Source organism: Carcharhinus amblyrhynchos, chromosome 4 (genome assembly GCF_965287045.1).
Source record: "Carcharhinus amblyrhynchos chromosome 4, sCarAmb.v2.hapA, whole genome shotgun sequence".
In the NCBI taxonomy this organism is placed as follows: Eukaryota; Metazoa; Chordata; class Chondrichthyes; order Carcharhiniformes; family Carcharhinidae; genus Carcharhinus; species Carcharhinus amblyrhynchos.
Window position 1 is genome coordinate 22,836,460 of NC_137327.1, and position 19,894 is coordinate 22,856,353.

Genomic DNA, 19,894 nt, shown 5'->3' on the forward strand with positions numbered 1-19,894 from the left:
TCCCATCCATAGCCTTCCCAACTAGTCCCAATTGCCTGCGTTTGGCATATATCTCTCTAACTCTTTCCCATCCATGTACTTATCCAAATGCTTTTTAAATGTTGCTATTGAATGTGCTTCAGTCACTTTCTCTGGCAGCTCATTCCATGGATGCGACACCCTCTTTGTCACAAAGTTTCCCCTTCAGTCCCATTTAAACCTTTCCCATCTTAACTTAAACCTATGTCCTCTAGTTTTCAATTCCCCTGCCCTGAGAAAAAGGCTGTGTTCACCCTAGTTATATCCCTCATGATTTTATACACCTCAATAAAATCACCCCCTCATTCTCCTGTGTTCTAAGGAATAAAGCCCTGGCCTGGCCAACTGTTCCCTGTAACTCAGGCCCACTAGTCTGGCAACATCCTGATAGATTTTCTTTGCACTCTTTCCAGTTTATCAATGTCTTTCCTACAGCACTGACTAACACTGTACACAATACTCCAAGTGCGGCCTCACCAATGAGTTATACAACAGTGATATAATGTCCTAGCTCCTATACTCAATGCCTGACTAATGAAGGCCAATGTGCTAAACGCCTTCTTCACCACCCTGTCTATTTGTGACGCTTTCAATGAATTATGTACTTGTACACCTCGGTCCCTCTGTTCCTTAACACTCCCCAGGGTCCTACCATTCACTGTACAAGTCCTAGCCTGGTTAACCTTTCCAAAATGAAACACCTCATACTTATCTATGTTGACATCTATTTGCTAATCCTTGGCCTACTTCCCTAACTGATCATGATCCCCATGATCAGGCGGCATGGTGGCATAATTGTTAGCATTGCTGTCTCAGTGCCAGAAATCCGGGTATACTTCAGTGCCCTGTGTGAAGTTTGCATGTTCCCTCCATGACTGCATGGATTTCCTGTGGGTGCTCTGTTCCAAAGATGTGCTGATTAGGTAGATTGGCCATGCTAACTTGTACCTTAGTATCCAAAGATCTGTAGGTTAGGTGCATTAGCCATGGTAAATATGTGGAGGTAGGGTGGGGATAAGGTACTCTGTCAGACAGAGTCAGTGCAGACTCAATGGGCCGAATGGTGGCCCTTTGCATTGGAGGGATTATATGATGATCCACAGTCAGGCGCCTTTCACAAATTCACACACACTTTCACACGAACTTCAAGTTCAGCGTCTCCGTAATTTTCTTTTTCTCAACATAGAATCTCTTTTAGCATTTACTATAAACCTTAGTGACTGCTTCAACTTTAGTTTCTTAAAGGATAGTAGGAGGAGAGGTAATAAGCCGTGGATAACAAAGGAGGTGAAGGAAAGTGTTAAACTAAAAGCGGAGGAATTTAGAGTAGCTAAGAGTAGTGGGCGAGAAGAGGATTGGGAGAGGTTTAAATGTCAACAAAGATTGACAAAGAAGTTGATAAGGAAGGGTAGGAGAAACTATGAAGCTGGGCTAGCGCTTAATATAAAAAAGGATAGCAAGAGTTTTTATAAATATATAAAAAGGAAGAGGCTGGCTAGGGTGAATGTTGGCCCTTTAGAGGATGAGAAAGGGGACCTAGTGGTAGGGGATGGGGATATGGCTAAGGTATTGAATAACTTTTTTGTTTCTGTCTTCACGGAGGAGGACGTGAATAATTTGCCGGGTGTTAGCGATAGAAAGGTGGTAGGACTGGAGGGTCTTAATGACATTACTGTTACTAGAAAGGCGGTGCTCGACAGACTGGAGGGGCTGATTGTGGACAAGTCGCCAGGACCGGATGGAATGCATCCGAGGGTTCTGAAAGAAATGGCGGAGGTGATAGTGGATGCCTTGGTGGTTATTTTCCAAACGTCGCTGGATTCCGGGGAAGTGCCGGATGATTGGAAAACGGCTAATGTTACGCCGTTGTTTAAGAAGGGTGCCAGGCAAAAGGCGGGGAATTATAGGCCGGTTAGTTTAACGTCTGTGGTAGGTAAAATGTTAGAATCCGTCATTAAGGAGGAAATTGCAAGGCATCTTGAAGGGAATTGCTTGATAGAGCAGACGCAGCACGGTTTCATGAAAGGGAAGTCGTGTCTGACAAATTTACTGGAGTTCTATGAGGATGTGTCTAGGGCGGTGGATAGAGGAGAGCCGGTGGATGTGGTCTTTCTAGATTTTCAGAAGGCGTTTGACAAAGTGCCTCACAAGAGGTTATTGCAGAAGGTCGAGGGACATGGAGTTGGGGGTAGGGTGTTAGCGTGGATAGAGGATTGGTTGTCAAATAGGAGACAGAGAGTGGGGGTCAACGGGTGCTATTCGGATTGGCGGATGGTGACTAGTGGAGTGCCCCAGGGGTTGGTGCTGGGGCCTCAGCTTTTTACCATTTATATAGATGATCTGGAGGAGGGAACCGAGTGTAGAGTGTCGAAATTTGCTGATGACACCAAGATTGGGGGAACGGCAAATTGTGCGGAGGGTGTAGAGAGTCTGCAGAAGGATCTAGATAGGCTGGGCGAATGGGCCAGGAGCTGGCAAATGGAATTTAATGTTGGCAAGTGTGAGGTGGTCCACTTTGGTAGGAAAAATGGTAGGAAGGACTATTACTTACGGGGCGAAAAACTGCAGCAGGCGACGGTGCAGAGGGACCTCGGGGTCCTTGTGCATGAGTCGCAAAAACCCAGCTTGCAGGTGCAGCAGGTGGTCAGGAAGGCGAATGGGATGCTGGCCTTCATAGTGAGGGGGATTGAATATAAAAGTAGGGAGGTCTTGCTGCAGCTGTATAGGGCATTGGTGAGGCCGAAACTGGAGTACTGTGTGCATTTTTGGGCGCCACACCTGCGCAAAGATATTTTGGCCTTGGAGGGAGTGCAGAGGAGGTTTACTAGGCTGATACCGGAGTTGAGGGGGTTGAGCTATGAGGAGAGGCTGAATAAACTGGGCTTGTACTCGTTAGAGTTTAGAAGAATGAGAGGAGATCTCATTGAGACGTATAAGATGATGAATGGGATGGATAGGATAGAGGTGGAAAGACTCTTCCCGCTCAAAAAAGACAATAGGACTAGGGGGCACAGCCTCAAGATAAAAGGGGGGCAGTTTAGAACGGAGTTGAGGAGGAACTTCTTCACTCAAAGGGTGGTGAATCTCTGGAATTCTCTGCCCGTTGAAGTGGTGGAGGCTGCCTCGCTAAATATTTTTAAGACGCGGGTTGATGGGTTTTTGGTAGGAGAGGGGATTAAGGGTTATGGGGAGAGGGCGGGAAAGTGGAACTGAGCAGCGACAGATCAGCCATGATCTTATTGAATGGCGGGGCAGGCTCGAAGGGCTAGATGGCCTACTCCTGCTCCTATTTCTTATGTTCTTATGTTCTTTTCTTTTGCCTTTGAACTGTTGTCTTAGCAGCTTGTTTTGATTCTCAACTCCCTGTTCTTTTCCTTCACTTGCTGAGCTTGTGTCGCTGTTACTGTAATTTGTGCTTGAAGTTGGGTTAGCATATACTTTATGTCACCAGTGCTGGTTTCTGCCTGTTGCTGTTCTTTTCCCCAATCAGCTTTTAGCCTCAGTATACATTTTTCTCTCCCCTCAATTCATTTTTTTCTTTAAAGTCATTCATTTTCTCTGCCTTAAAAGGACCTTCACTCTGAAGTTTCTTCACACAGTTCTCAGGAACAGAAACTCAAGAAATAGGAACAGGAGTAGATCAAATGACCCGTTGAGCCTGTTCCGCTACTCAGCATGATCTTGGCAGATCTGAGGTTCCAACTCCATTTTCCTGCTTGCCCCCAGTACCCCTTAATTACTTGAGAAACCAAAAGCCTGTGTATCCCGCCCTTAAATGTATTCAACAATGGACGCTCCGTAATCCTCTGGGCAGAGAATTCCAAAGGTTCACAACCCTTTGAGTGAAGAAATTTCTCATCATCTCAGTCCTAGATGATTGACCTCCTATCATGAGACTGTGTTTTAGATTCCCCAGCCAGTGCAAACGATCTCTCCGCATCCAGCCTATCCAACCCGTTCAGAATTTTGGAGGTTCTAATGAGATGCGCTCTTCCTTCTAAATTCCAGAGAAAATAAGCCCAATTTACTTCGCCTGTTATCATGGGATAACCCCTTCATCCCAGGGATTGATTTAGTGAACCTTTGCTGTACCGCCTCCAATGCAAGTAAGATCTTCTCCTAAATCTGGAGATCAAAACTGTAGACACTATTCCAGAACCCTGTACAATTGAAGCAACACTTCTATTTTTTTCATTGCCAATCTCCTTTGTGCAGTTTTCTTTCCTAATTATTCATTGCATCTGCATGCTAACTTTCTGTATTTCATGTGCAAGCACAAATCTCTATGGACATCAACACTTGCAAGATTCACACCTTTTAAAAAATATTCTGCTTTTCTATTTTTACAACCAAAGTGAATAACTGCACAGTTCCCTACATTATAATTGATCTGCATCTTGTTGTCTACCCACTAAACCTATATGTGTCTCTGCAGCCTTCCTGAGTCCTCTTTCCCACCTAACTTGGTGTCATCAGTAAACTGATATGTTATTCTGTCTTTTCATCTCCATCATTAACATAAATTTTAAATAGCTGAGGACCCAGCGCTGATCCTTGTGGCACTCCGCTATTCACTGCCTGCCAACTTGTAAAAGCTTAATTTATGTCCACTCTCTGCTTTTGAGCCACTAACCAATTCTTTATCCATGCTAAAACATTACCCCTAACTCCCTAAATCCTTATCTTGTCTATTAACCTTTTGTGTGACGCCTTATCAAACACCGTTTGGAAATCCAGATAGACTACACTACTTGTTCCTTTTTATCCATCCAATTTGTTACCTGCTGTCTAATAAATTTGTCAGACAGGATTTTCTCACAATAAACCTATGTTGACTTGTTCTTATGTTTTTCTAAGTGGATTGTTAAGACTTTCTTAACAATAGATTCCAGCATTTTCCCAACAACTGATGTTAGGCTCACTGGCCTATTCCTGCTTTCTCTCTTCCTCCTTACTTGAAAAGGGTGTAACGTTTTTCTAATGGGACTGCCTCTGCTACTCATTGTTTCTTCCTACACTATATATAAAAGAAAGAACTAACTTCCCAATGTTGGCTGAAATGTTGGGTGGTGAGGGATTGGAATGCCCTGCTGCAGTTGTAAATGCGTCTAGTTTGGGGGCGTTTAAGAGATCTCTGGATAGGTTTATGGACGAAAAGGGATTGGTATAGGCTAGTGGGTCATTGTTTTTGTAACTGGTCGGCGCAACATCGTGGGCCGAAGGGCCTGTTCTGCGCTGTAATGTTCTATGTTCTATGTTCTATGTTCTATGAAACAGTTGCCTTCATATTTGAATCAGCAACAAATCATAGGGAAAGTGTTGAACATTGTTATTTCAGTGGACCAATGATTACAGCAGAAAAATCAATGAGTTTTGAAACTTCCTTTACAGACTGTGAACAATACTAAATTTGCCATTCAAATCTTAGCTGTTGTGATAAATTTCGAAGAGTTGGCATTACTGTACACCCTCCAGGATGGAACGTCATTATCCTTGCCATTCACCACTGATTATTTCTTATTTTTTGTATCTTTTCTTAAAATGATCTCCTTCCTCCTCACCCTGAATAATACCAAAAGAAGTCTTTGACTTTAAAACAATTTTGCTGAATCATTGCGCTATGCAACTCTTCCTAATTTCAAGGTCTCTGTCATTCCTCAAGTAGCACCGGTAGAAGCCGAAGACCAAATGTCTGATATAAAAGCAAGATATTATGGAAGCTGGAATCTGAAATAAAAACAGAAAATGCTGGAAAATCTCAGCAGGGCTGACAGCATCTGTGGAAAGGGAATAGAGCCAACGTTTTGAGTCTGGATGACCCTTCGTCAGCAACCAAACAACTGATGTAGCGGATCCATTACTTATCCTAACACCATATAACTTCAGTGTACCCTTCAACTGAAATAGGAACTGCTTATGTTCCCATTTTGGTTCTTGAGTCTGGACAGGATGGTTGTCAAATTAGAATTGGGCTTAACACCTGTCCAGAGCTCCTATGCACTCATGTTTCTTGAAGGTACAGGATTCACGTTTGTCTAATATTGACCATCCTGGTTCACAAATGAAATACAGGATCAGACCATAACCACTCACCTTAAATTATCTTCTTGGTTGCTGGGTAAATGTACTGAGATGGGTGCATGTGCAATTATTTTATTTTCAGGCTAAAGTTTTTAATTCTTGATTGCAGAGCCTACATAGGTATACATAGAGGCTAAACAACTGCAGAATCATTCACACATTCACTCTTTTAGTCCTTTTTAAATCCTTATTGTGGAACAAAAAACAAATATTGGCTTGTAACCAAAATCTCATTATCTAATTATAATTCAACCGTAACCCTAACTCTGTACACTTAGTCTCAAATTGCTTATGTTCCAATCCTACGAATGATTTCTCCATCCCCTTGTGTCATGTATATTTGAATGTTCTGCCCACTTATCGGGACAGTTATGGCTGCAGACTGAAATATGTCTCTGTATCAAGGAAAAATACCATTCCTAACCTTTGAGAAGTGTCAAATAATCTGTTTCCCAGTAGATAACAACTCCTCTTTATGTGTTTACCACATTCCAATCAGAGGGCCAGACCTTGGAACTGTGCCTCAGCCTTTGTGTTCAGTACCTATCCTTACTGCCTGAGTTTTGTTAAATATCTAAGGCTACCTAACTATTTTGTATTGTAGTTTGTCCACCTCCCGTGTTCCAACATTTAGGAACTGTAGTGAGTTTGCTAGAATCTTAGGTCTTCTAAGTAAGAAGATACATTTATGTGAATCCAACATAAATTATTTCAAGATTTATTGTATGATCATATAACATAAAAGGGCTGTTCAACTCATTGGGTGGGATTTTCTGGCCGCGCTCTCCCCAAAGCCGGAAAATTGTGCCCGAGGCTAAAAACCTTTGCATGGTCTGTGTCCCACCCGCTACAATTCCCGAGGCGAGTGGGACAGGAAAATGTGGCTCATTGTGTCTGTGCTTGCTATTTGAAAGGGCAATAGATTAGTCTTATTCCTTGTTTTTCCAGTTGGTTAGTTGGTGGTGGGGTTGAAATAATTTGATTTGATTTGTTATTGTCATGTGTATTAGTATACAGTGAAAAGTATTGTTTCTTATGCATTATACAGACAAAGCATACCCTACATAGAGAAGGAAAGGAGAGAGTGCAGAATGTAGCCAGTTACAGTCATAGCTAGGGTGTAGAGAAAGATTAACATAATGCGAGGTAGGTCCATTCAAAAGTCTGATGGCAGAAGCTGTTTTTTAGTCAGTTGGTACAAAAGTCTGAGATTATGTATCTTTTTCCTGGTGGAAGAAGGTGAAAGAGAGTATGTCTGGGGTGTGTGGGGTCCTTGATTATGCTGGTTGCTTTTCCAAGGATGGGATTGTGCAATGGACTGGGCTTTGTTGTTTTGTAGTTTCTTGCAGTCTTGGACAGAGCAGTAGCCATACCAAGCTGTGATACAACCAGAAAGAATGCTTTCTATGATGCATCTGTAAAAGTTAGTGAGAGTTGTAGTGGACATGCCAAATTTCCTTAGCCTCCTAAGAAAGTAGAAGCATTGATGGACTTTCTTAACTATAGCATTGGCTTGGAGGGACCAGGACAGGTTGTTGTCATCAGAACACCTAAAAATTTGAAGTTCCCATGTAGGCAGAGGCATGTCCTCCACTACGCTTCCTGAAGTCGACTATCACCTTCATTTTGTAGACATTGAGGGAGTGATTTTTGTTGTTGCACCAGTTCACCAGATAGTGGGGATGTGGAGGTTGGGTGGTCAATGTGGCAATGCGGGTTGAATTGCCAATCGTAGGTTTTGACAGGTGGTGCAGTCTGGGACATTGCATGGGTGGGAGTGGTTCAATCGAGGGAAATGTGCAGTCAGGAGGGGATGCAATTGGGTGTGTGAAATGAGGGGGATTGGTTGCCATGGGGTTGTGTGCATAGTTTGTGGGAGGGGTGCAGTTGAGGTCTTTGCAGTCGGGTGGGGTTCAACTGGAGATTTATAATGGAGAAGAAAAGGTGTGTAGTTGGAAGGGATACAGTTGGGATGGGGAGGGCGTGTGTGTATGTGCGTGTGTGTGTGTGCGTGTGTGTGTGTGTAGTTGGTGGCAGTGTTGTTAGGGAGGTGCAGTCAGGGGATACTTGAGCGTATTGAGGAGGGGTAATCCCATGTGTGAGTCAGAGGGGGTAGTAATAGTTGGTTGGGGTAGAAGATGGATCATGTGCAGGGATCAAGGTGTAAGTGGGATCCTGTGGGGGATTTGTGGGGGAGGAACGGTTGTTGTAATGGGGGATGGAAAGTAGTTGAGGATTCTGTGGACAGTTGGGGAAGGTTGATGCAAGGTTGATTACTTAGAAATTGAAATGGTTTTAATTCTTCTAACTTTGCGTGACTACTACTGTAACACATTGGAAACATCTGAAGTTTGCAATTTAAATCACATTTTTGGCTGGTTCCTGGTTCAGGGTAATTACCCATCACGTGTGAAGTTTTCAGCAATTGTTGTAGAGTCCTTCCTTACCTGAGAACTTCAGTGGTGGTGTGTATGTGTGGGGAGGGGCAGGGGGGAGATGGTGGGAGGGTGGTGAGGGATGGAGGGGCATGGGGGGGAGGGGGAAGATGAGGGGGTTGGGTGGTGAGGGGGGAGGGAGAAGATGAAGGATGGTGAGGGGTGACGGTGGGGGGTCAGAGGGAAGCTCAACTTTGGGATACCCCACAGATATGCTGTCCTGGAGCTTGGAAGTTATAGCTCTATGATTTTATTTATTTAGAATCCCGTATGCCATGTTAACTGCTTTCTGAAACTGTTGAATTTCTTTTAATGACTTACACACATATATTCCAGATTTCTCAGTTGGTTCATCCTCTTTACAATGTAATCTTTATTTTATATTGCCTCCCTTTGTTCTTCCCACAAAAACGAATCACTGCACTTTTCTGCATCAAAGTTCATCTGCCAGTTATCTGCCAATTCCACCAGTCTGCCTGTGTCCTCTTAAACGTTATCCTCCTCCCTAATCATAATACTACCAAGTTTTGTGAAGTTGTGTCCAGTGCGCTCATATCATGTCATAACATGTATGAAGAAAAGCTGATATTCTAACATTGATCCCTGTGGAACCTCACTACATTGCCTTCCTTCTGTCCAAAAAAAAATATTTTTATCTTTAGTATTATAGACTTGTGGATTAGTAGAAAAAAATGGAAGTGCTAAATACATTTTCAAAAATTACTATGGGCATTTCCATTTGCTTCCCTTATTCTAACAAAATAGTTCACAGAAAACTGTTTGCTGATACCTTATTGACTGGAATTGTAACTAGTTACGACTGCTTCTTTGTAGACTGTCTAGTTGTTATAGTTTCATTTAATTGACAACAGTTTGCTCCTTTATTAATACAATGTTTGAGCTAATGCAGCAATTGTAATAAAGAAGATGACACAGATTAATATATGATACTTTGCAGTTTGAGGGAGATGTGTTGGATGCATGTGGTGTTTAGGAAAGGCCTTCAAGCAAAGATATTTCCAGAGATCACCAATGTGCTTGCTGCTATCCCACTTTGCATCAGCTCTTGTTCATCGCGTCTGTGTTACTACATGTTTTACTTATGCATAAAATAATACATGTTCTTTAGGTAACCTGACTTTCTTTTCCATAGGTTTTTGGTTAAAAACAAACACGTATGAAGAACAGCCAAATGTTAGATTCCAGTACCAAGTTTTGATGATTGTTGGAACCAACACAAATGGAGACTTTTTGGCTTGGAGCACATTTGAGAACTTTAATAATCTGCAAGGAAATAACCTTCGATTCCCATTAGTGACAGTAAGTCATTCAAATTGATAATGTGGAGGTACCGACGTTGGACTGGGTAGGCACAGTAAGAAGTTTCACAACACCAGGTTAAAGTCCAATAGGTTTATTTGATATTGTGAGCTTTCGGAGCACTGCTTCTTCATCAGGTGAGTCACTCACCTGAGGAAGGAAAGTAAAAGTTTTTAAAGTAAAGTTTATTTATTAGTCACAATGGGCTTACATTAATACTGCAGTGAAGTTACTTTGAAAATCTCCTAGTCGCCACACTCTGGTGCCTGTTCGGATATACTGAGGGAGAATTTAGCATGGCCAACGCACCTAACCTTTCAGACTGTGGGAGGAATCTGGAGGAAACCCACACAGACACAGGGAGAATGTGCAAACTCCACACAGCCAGTGACCCAAGCCGGGAATCGAACCTGGGTCCCTGGTGCTGTGAGGCAGCAGTGCTCCAAAAGTTCATGATAACAAATATTGGACTTTAACCTGGTGTTGTGAGACTTTGTACTATTCAAATTGATATAATATTTCAACATAACTGGCATCTGAATGTTAAATTTTAATATATTTTTTATACTACTGGATTAATTCATAAGTACCAATAAATTTAACTGGTCAGGTCGTACCGTAGATACAGTCACCCTGTAGTGATTTTCCCTGAATTAGCTAACTGGGTCAGAAATAGGCTTGTTGTCCAATTAAGGACAGTGAACAGGCTCTCAAAGCTGGAGGCCCCCTTGGAAGGAACTGCAGTCTGCCTTTTCAGGTGAAGAAGGGTGCCTCCATTTTGAGGCCCCATCCAGCAATTTAAAAACACTTCGGTTGAAAAATGGCTGGAGTGGCTGGACAATTATTATAAAGGGAAGCACCCTCCCCAGGGTGGTCGGTGGTCACAGCTGTGACCTTGCCTCCAAGCTGAGGACTCTTGGCCCAGCCAGCCTGCCATCAATGGGCTCCCTGCCCCCCAGACAACTGACCTATTTCCTACACTGTGTGGGGCCTAGGCTGACTGGAAACTTCTGGTTGGTCTCTTAACAATAGGCCATTATCTTTCCTTAAATGGTTGTCCATCGCTTGTGGGATGGTGCTAGTAAGCCGGCAGGCTGGCTGATGACTCAGATTTGAAGCTGTAAATTGAGCTGATTAATTACAACCCGGAAGGTCGAACATAGCTTGATCACAAACAGCCCCTTTAAGATACCCCATGAAAAGATTTAAAGATTTTGTGTATTGAAATCAACAAGTCACTTACCTGAGGAAGGAAAGTAAAAGTTTTTAAAGTAAAGTTTATTTATTAGTCACAATGGGCTTACATTAACACTGCAGTGAAGTTACTGTGAAAATCTTCTAGTTGCCACACTCTGGTGCCTGTTCGGGTACACTAAGGGAGAATTTAGCATGTCCAACGCACCTAACCTTTCAGAGTGTGAATTTGGAAGGAATTTTGATGGTACTGACTATTCTTTGAAAACAGCCTTCATATCAGGTATTTAAGGCTATAAGATATAGAAGCAGAAATAGGCCATTCAGCCCATTGAGTCTGCTTCACCATTCAATCATGGCTGATATGATTCTTATCCCCATTCTCCTGCCTTCTCCCCATATCCCTTGATCTCCTTATTGGTCAAGAACCTATTTATCTCTGTCTTAAAGACACTGAATGACTTGGCCTCCACAGCACGGTGTGGCAATGATGTATGGCAGCTATTGCAGAACGTTCTCATTGACTTTAGTTTTGTTGGGGCTCTGTCCCCATCTGAGGGCAAGTACAGAGGCAGGTGGGCACCACAAGTAGTGGGAAGCCAATTAACGGGAAATTTGATTAGGACACTACTCGCTCAGGCTGTCTTGACATCAGGGCTGATGATTCTCTTCCCTGCACTGGCATTGAGTTCATGCATTTTTGTCTGGACCAAAGCTGCGGTGAGTGCTGGAACCAAGGGATTCCCTTGGAACCCAAGCTGAAAATTAAAGTACAGGTTATTAGTGAATGGATATCACTTGGTGACACTACTAGTGACTCTCCATCATTACACTGATGGGTATGGAACTACCTAGCTCAGTTCATAGCATGTTGCTTTTGGTGTGTAGCATGCAGCTAGCCCTGGGTTTGTTGCTTGTTCTGCTGTATGCCACATCTTGCTTCCGACTCGCCCTTCTACACTCTCCATTAGAGTAGATTGGTCATCTGGCTTGATTGAGGAGTGAGGGATATACTCGACCACAAAGTTACAGATAGTGGTGGTATACCGTCCAAGTCCTGCTGATGGCTCACTGACCTGAACAATGTTATATTTTGGGCCACTAGGTTAGTTTGGTCAATGTAGCGCAGGAGTAGTGTGGAACTTCAGAACCTGGAAAGGGTTTAGATGAAGGTCACAAGATTAATGCCTAATTTAAAATGTCTCACCCTGATAGACAAAAGGAGATACTTCTGGAAAATATGAATAGAAGGTGAAGTTTGTTTTAAAAAAAGGACTTTATTAATGTGCTGGCAAGCTCATTTTTTATTGTTTTTGAGCCCAAAAGCCAGATTGACATTTGGTGGGGCTTAGTTGACTTTTCATGTGGCTTTTCTTTTATGGGATTATTTCATTTTTATTTAACTGCTAATATCCAACGTTAGCCTACTTTGTCAACAGAAAATTTGGCATGTCAGCTACAACTCCCATCAACTTTTACAGATGCACCATAGGACGCATTCTTTCTGATTGCATCACAGCTAGCTCTGTTCAAGACTGCAAGAAACTACAAAAGGTCGTGAATGTAGCCCAATCCATCATGCAAACCGGCCTCCCATCAACTGACACTGTTTACACTTCCCGCTGCCTCGGCAAAGCAGCCAGCATAGTTAAGGACCCCATGCTCCCGGATGCTCTCTCTTCTATCTTTTTCTGTAGGGAAAAAGATACAAAAGTCTGAGGTCACGCTCCAATCAACTCAAAAACAGCTTCTTCCCTGTTGCCATCAGAACTTTGAATGGATCTACCTTGCATTTAGTTGATCTTTCTCTACATCCTAGCTATGACTGTAATGTTACATTCTGCAGCTTTCGTTTCTTTCTCTACGTTTGGTATACTTTTATATAGTGCGCAAGAAGCAATACTTTTCACTGTATGCTAATACGTGTGACAATAAATCAAATCAAAACCTGTATTACAGTGGTACTTTGTGGTTAAAAAAATCTGTTGTAACATCTGCCATTTGATGTGCGTATGCCAATTATAAAAAGACAATGCTGATCTATCATTCATGTGTTAATTGAAAAATAGTTCGGACATTTGGTTTATGCTTGCTGTGGCTTTGCAGCTAGAAATCATTTAGCTATAGTGATTTAAGCACTAGAATTTATGCAATTTCAAAAGTATACATTTTAGACATTGTTCTACTATATAAAATAAGAGAGTGGCTAAAGTAAACATTGGCCCTTTAGAGGATGAGAAGGGAGATTTAATAAGGTGAAATGAGAAAATGGCCGAGGCATTGAACAGGTATTTTGTGTGAGTCTTCACACTGGAAGATACAAATCACATGCCAAAAATTGATGACAAGAAGGTTATGACAGGAAATGATCATTGTCACTAAAATAGTGATGTTGGGCAAGCTAATGGGGCTAAAGATAGACAAGTCTCCAGGTTCTGATGAAAGGCATCTCAGGGTACTAAAGGAGATGGTGGGGGAAATAGCAAACACACTCATGGTAATTTACCAAAATTCACTGGACTCTGGGGCTGTTCTGACAGATTGGTGTCACATTTGGTGTTTTCCAATGTTTAAGAAAGGAGGTAGACAAAAGGCAGGTAACTATAGGCTGGTTAGTTTAACATCTATAGTGGGGAAAATGCTTGAATCTATCATCAAGGAAGAAATAGCGAGACATCTGGATAGAAATTGTCCCACTGGGAAGACACAGCATGGGTGCATGAAAGGCAGGTCATGTCTAACTAATTTGTTGGAATTCTTTGAGGATGGTGGGTAATGGGGAACCGGTGGATGTGGTGTATCTGGATTTCTAGAAGGCATTCGACACAGTGCCGCACAAAAGACTGCTGCATAAGATAAAGGAGCACAGCGCTACAGCTAATGTGTTAGCATGGATAGAGGATTGGGTAACTAATACAAAGCAAAGAGTGGGGTAAATGGATGTTTTTCTGGTTGGCGATCAGTGACTAGTGGTGTGCCTCAGGGATCAGTGTTGAACTGCAATTGTTTGCAATTTACAGCGATGATTTGGAGTTGGGGACCAAGTGTAGTGTGTCAAAATTTGCAGATAACACTAATGTCCCTGCCAATGATGTAATGGTAGAGCAAAGTGCGCAGAGGACACTGAACACCTGCAAAAGGATATAGATAGCTTAAGAGAGTAGGCAAGGATCTGGCAGATGGAGTACAATGTTGGTAAATGTGAAGTCATCCATTTGGTAGGAATAACAGCAAATGGACTATTAGTTAAATGGTAAAAAGTTGCAGCATGCTGCTGTGTGCAGAGAGACCTGGGTGGCCTTGTACATGAATCACAATATGTTCGTTTGCAGGTGCAGTAGGTAATTAAGAGGGCAAATGGAATTTTGTCCTTCATTGCTAGAGGGATGGAGTTTAAAAACAGCAAGGTAATTAAGAAGGCAAATGGAATTTTGTCCTTCATTGCTAGAGGGGTGGAGTTTAAAAACAGCAAGGTTATGTTGCAGCTGTATAAGATGCTAGTGAGGCCACACCTGGATTACTGTATACAGTTTTGGACTCCTTATTTGAGAAAGGATGTACTGGCACTGGAGGGGGTGTAGAGGAGATTCACTAGGTTGATTCCGGAGTTGAGAAGGTTGGCTTATGAGGAGAGACTGAGTAGCATGTCATTAATGATCAGATTTCCTTTTTACTTGACAGGCACCTTGCTGTTAATGCTTGATCATGTACACCTTAAAATGATCAAAAGCAAAGCATGATTAGTGTCACAACTAGGCTAACATTAACAATGCAGTGAAGTTACTGTAGGAAGAAACCTTGATGTGGGTATGCCGGCGTTGGACTGGCGTAAACACAGTAAAAAGTCTGACAACACCAGGTTTTAGTCCAACCTATTTATTTGATAATATACTCACTAGCTTTCGGGGTTACCCCCTTCGTCAGGTGAATGGAGAGTTCTGGCCTCAGACAGAGCATATAAAGCACAGACAGTTTAGAGATTACTGATTAAAATGCGAATCCTTACACCTAACCTGCTGTTCAAGACCTGAAGTGGCTGATAATGTGAGTGGAAGGAGCACTGATCACAGTTTAAAGAGATGTGTATTGTCTCCAGACAGTACAGTAAGTGAGGTTTTGCAAACCCAGGCAAGTCATGGGGGTTACAGATAGTGCGACATGAACCCAAGATCCCTGTTGAGACCGTCCTCATGTGTGCGGAACTTGGCTATCAGTCTCTGCTCAGCGACTCTGCGCTGTCGTGTGTCGTGAAGGCCGCCTTGGAGAATGCTTACCCGAAGGTCAGAGGCTGAATGCCCGTGACCACTGAAGTGTTCGCCAACAGGAAGGGAACAGTCTTGCCTGGTGACTGTCGAGCGATGTTCATTCATCCGTTGTCGTAGCGTCTGCATGGTCTCCCCAATGTACCATGCTTCGGGACATCCTTTCTTGCAACGTATCAGGTAGACAATGTTGGCCGAGTTGCAAGAGTATTTACCATGTACCTGGTGGATGGTGTTCTCACGTGTGATGATGGTATCCATGTCGATGATCCGGCACGTCTTGCAGAGGTTGCTGTGACAGGGTTGTGTGGTATTGTGGTCACTGTTCTCCTGAAGGCTGGGTAGTTTGCTGCGAACAATGGTCTGTTTGAGGTTGTGTGGTTGTCTGAAAGCAAGAAGTGGGGGTGTGGGGATAGCCCTGGCGAGATGTTCGTCCTCATCAATGATATGTTGAAGACTCCGGAGAAGATGTCGTAGCTTCTCCGCTCCGGGGAAGTACTGGACGACGAAGGGTACTCTGTCCACTGTGTCCTGTGTTTGCCTTCTGAGGAGATCGGTGCGGTTTTTCGCTGTGGCGCATCGGAATTGCCGATCAATGAGTCGTTTCCAGTTTCCAGATGCAATTTTACAACTCATCCGCTTTATCCTGGACCACAATGTCTTCACCTTCAACAACCAGTTTTTCATCCAGACACATGGAACAGCCATGGGGACCAAATTTGCACCTCAATATGCCAACATCTTCATGCACAGGTTCGAACAAGACTTCTTCACTGCACAGAATCTTCAACCGATGCTATACACTAGATACATCGATGACATTTTCTTCCTTTGGCCTCATGGTGAACAATCACTGAAACAACTATATGATGATATCAACAAATTCCACCCCACCATCTGACTCACCATGGACTATTCCCCAGAATCAGTTGCATTCTTGGACACACGCATCTCCATTAAGGACAGTCACCTCAGCACCTCACTGTACCGCAAGCCCACAGACAATCTCACAATGCTCCACTTCTCCAGTTTCCACCCTAAACATGTTAAAGAAGCCATTCCCTATGGACAAGCCCTCCGTATACACAGGATTTGCTCAGATGAGGAGGATCGTGACAGACACCTCCAGACCCTGAAAGATGCCCTCATAAGAACAGGATATGGTGCTCGACTCATAGATCGGCAGTTCCGATGCGCCACAGCGAAAAACCGCACCGATCTCCTCAGAAGGCAAACACAGGACACAGTGGACAGAGTACCCTTCGTCGTCCAGTACTTCCCCGGAGCGGAGAAGCTACGACATCTTCTCCGGAGTCTTCAACATATCATTGATGAGGACGAACATCTCGCCAGGGCTATCCCCACACCCCCACTTCTTGCTTTCAGACAACCACACAACCTCAAACAGACCATTGTTCGCAGCAAACTACCCAGCCTTCAGGAGAACAGTGACCACAATACCACACAACCCTGTCACAGCAACCTCTGCAAGACATGCCGGATCATCGACATGGATACCATCATCACACGTGAGAATACCATCCACCAGGTACATGGTAAATACTCTTGCAACTCAGCCAACATTGTCTACCTGATACGTTGCAAGAAAGGATGTCCCGAAGCATGGTACATTGGGGAGACCATGCAGACGCTACGACAACGGATGAATGAACATCGCTCGACAGTCACCAGGCAAGACTGTTCCCTTCCTGTTGGCGAGCACTTCAGTGGTCACGGGCATTCAGCCTCTGACCTTCGGGTAAGCATTCTCCAAGGCGGCCTTCACGACACACGACAGCGCAGAGTCGCTGAGCAGAGACTGATAGCCAAGTTCCGCACACATGAGGACGGTCTCAACAGGGATCTTGGGTTCATGTCGCACTATCTGTAACCCCCATGACTTGCCTGGGTTTGCAAAACCTCACTTACTGTACTGTCTGGAGACAATACACATCTCTTTAAACTGTGATCAGTGCTCCTTCCACTCACATTATCAGCCACTTCAGGTCTTGAACAGCAGGTTAGGTGTAAGGATTCGCATTTTAATCAGTAATCTCTAAACTGTCTGTGCTTTATATGCTCTGTCTGAGGCCAGAACTCTCCATTCACCTGACGAAGGGGGTAACCCCGAAAGCTAGTGAGTATATTATCAAATAAATAGGTTGGACTAAAACCTGGTGTTGTCAGACTTTTTACGGAAGAAACCTATGCAGACACAAGGAGAATGTGCAAACTCCACACAGACAGTGACCCAAGTCAGAAACTGTACCTGGGTTCCTGGCACTGTGAAGCAGCAGTGCTAACCATTGTGCGACTGTGCTGCCCATGTATGCTCTCGATTTGATGGCAGAGATGGAAAGTTGGAGATTGGTGGATCTGTACAGAATCAAGATAGAGTGTTGCAATAATTTTAAACTTGTTGCCTGCAGCTCATTATCTACTTCCTCAGATGGTAGAGAATGTTTATCAGCGAGGTTGATTATTTTTGACTTGGACTTTTTTCAAAATATTTTTCAAAGAAAAGATGAAGAAAAAAGTCCAAGTCAAAAATAATGTGTTCAGTTGTAAGATTACAAGATGACTCGTTTTATTTACCTTGGGAGTTAATTTTTTTTCTGAAAATAAAATTGTTTAATGTGACACTTTCTTTTCCTAGGCTATGGAAGAAGACCAGAATCTGGATGGAAAGATGGATCGTCTGAATTTCCACCTGGAGCTTCCACTCCAACCATCAGAGCAAGTGTACAGTGTGCAATTTATTCTGACATTTTCATACGAGCTTTTTGTGAGTATTCAAAATGGCTGCTTTTACCTTCTTCCCAAATGGACTGCAGATGAAAAGGATGCTTCTAATTTATTGCATTTACAGCTGATGAATAGGGTTTATTTTGAACTCAGAAAAGATTACTTGTTTCTATATATGTCTGAATAGTATAGATCACAAGGCAAATTTAGATAGAAAATGATTTTCACTTATTTGATCTCATTCTTTCAGTATACCAAAGCTGTTGTCTTCACACTTACAGCTTCTGGTGCCTGGGGTTGGAGTGGGGTGGGGGGGAGGGAGAGATTTCTACTCATGCTTTTAGTGGCAGTCTCCAAACAGCTTTTATGGTGATGAGATTTTCCGTTCAAATGTCCCTGCCAACGATGCAATAGGGTATCTGCTGTGAAAGGTTGGGAACTCCTTTACCATATATTTAAATACCATGGTGGATTGTATTATTCCTCCCATATAAGGTGTGATGTCGCGTTGGTGGGGTTACAATAGGTTATGACCAACAGAGCTGACAAACAGTTGCCGCTGGAGTGCATAGGTATGTATAAGGAGAAGGTCGTGTCCAAGCAGTATCCTGACACTGCATCAAAAGTGCCAGGCGGGGCAGCTCTTTTGAGGAGGTTTGGGGTGGGGAGATGGATTTGTCTTTTGGGGAGGGTGGAGTTCTATTGGTGGTAGTTTGGGGGAGGGTGGATTATGTTCCTGCGGTGGGGAGAGGAGATCCTTTTAATTATTTTTAGGGCACCTTTCAGTGGCTAAAGTTGCTGGTGGGGCAACCTTGCCAGCATGATGTTTTAGGTCCTGCCCTTTCCATTTTTTGAGAATTTGAAAATTTGGCTGGAAAGGGCAGCTGGTGGGTTGCCCTCTGCTTTTCCTGCCCAAGACAACACTTTAAATGAAATCATAAAATTCTGTCCCTGCTCTCAGTTGTCCTTCTTGATAATCTGTTCTAACTATTAATCATACTATGGAAAGAAATATTTGCTGACGATTATTTTAACTTTGTCCTTGATGGCCTTAAATCAATGCATTTATGTTCTGCTGCTATGCCCTAACTTTTCTATAATTCTCTAATATCCAAAAGCAGTGTTCTTGTCTTACTTTGAAAGCTTTATAAAACAGTATTGACAATTAACTTTTTTCTGAGGTATCTCTTTCTGAAACTGAAGAACCTCGATTTGTCAAGCCTTGTAACATAGCTAATTCCACTAATACCGGAGACCATCCTTGTAGCTCACCTGTGGGCTGCCTGTAGGGCCTGCATGATGTCCATATGCCACATGAAATTATTTACTCATCTTTTTCAGGAGTGGGGTGATAATGAAACATTTTGAAAGTCAGCAGAGATTTATTTTTCTTTGTGTGGTTTGTTGTTGGGGGAGGTGCTTGATTTGGTGGTTTCTGATCTGTGTGACCTAGAAGCTGATATGTTGTCATGTCACTGCATGCCAGCTTTCAACTCAGTGCAGCTTTCAGCATACCAGCTTTCAACCCATACAAACTGAGTTGGAGTGTGTGAGTCAACTGAGCAAATTCTGTCCATTTATATTTGTTAATATATTTATTAATCTGTTTCTTTACTGGCTCAGAAACAGTTTCTTTCATCCAACCACTCTCTATTCCCTCAGGAAATCTGCTATGGTTTATCTTTAACTTTCGTGATAGCAGACCCAAGATTTGATGTCTAAGGCACCAAAATCCCCAGTATTCATTCTTAACTACTGAAAACATAGTCATTTTGCTTCTAGGCCCTATATCCTGACTGGCCAAACATAACCCTGAGCACCTCAAATCTCACATCCCTA

General features: G+C 43.0%; 1 protein-coding gene across 1 annotated transcript in view; it reads left to right on the top strand.

Annotated features, from left to right (window-relative positions):
• The window catches only part of tmem231 (transmembrane protein 231), a 34,422-nt gene that overhangs the window by 5,394 nt on the left and 9,134 nt on the right, over positions 1 to 19,894 (top strand). Inside the window, exons 2-3 of the mRNA XM_080186816.1 lie at positions 9,688 to 9,854; positions 17,967 to 18,095. Coding sequence (XP_080042942.1) covers positions 9,688 to 9,854; positions 17,967 to 18,095 — 296 coding nt within the window. The remainder of the gene's footprint in view (positions 1 to 9,687; positions 9,855 to 17,966; positions 18,096 to 19,894) is intronic.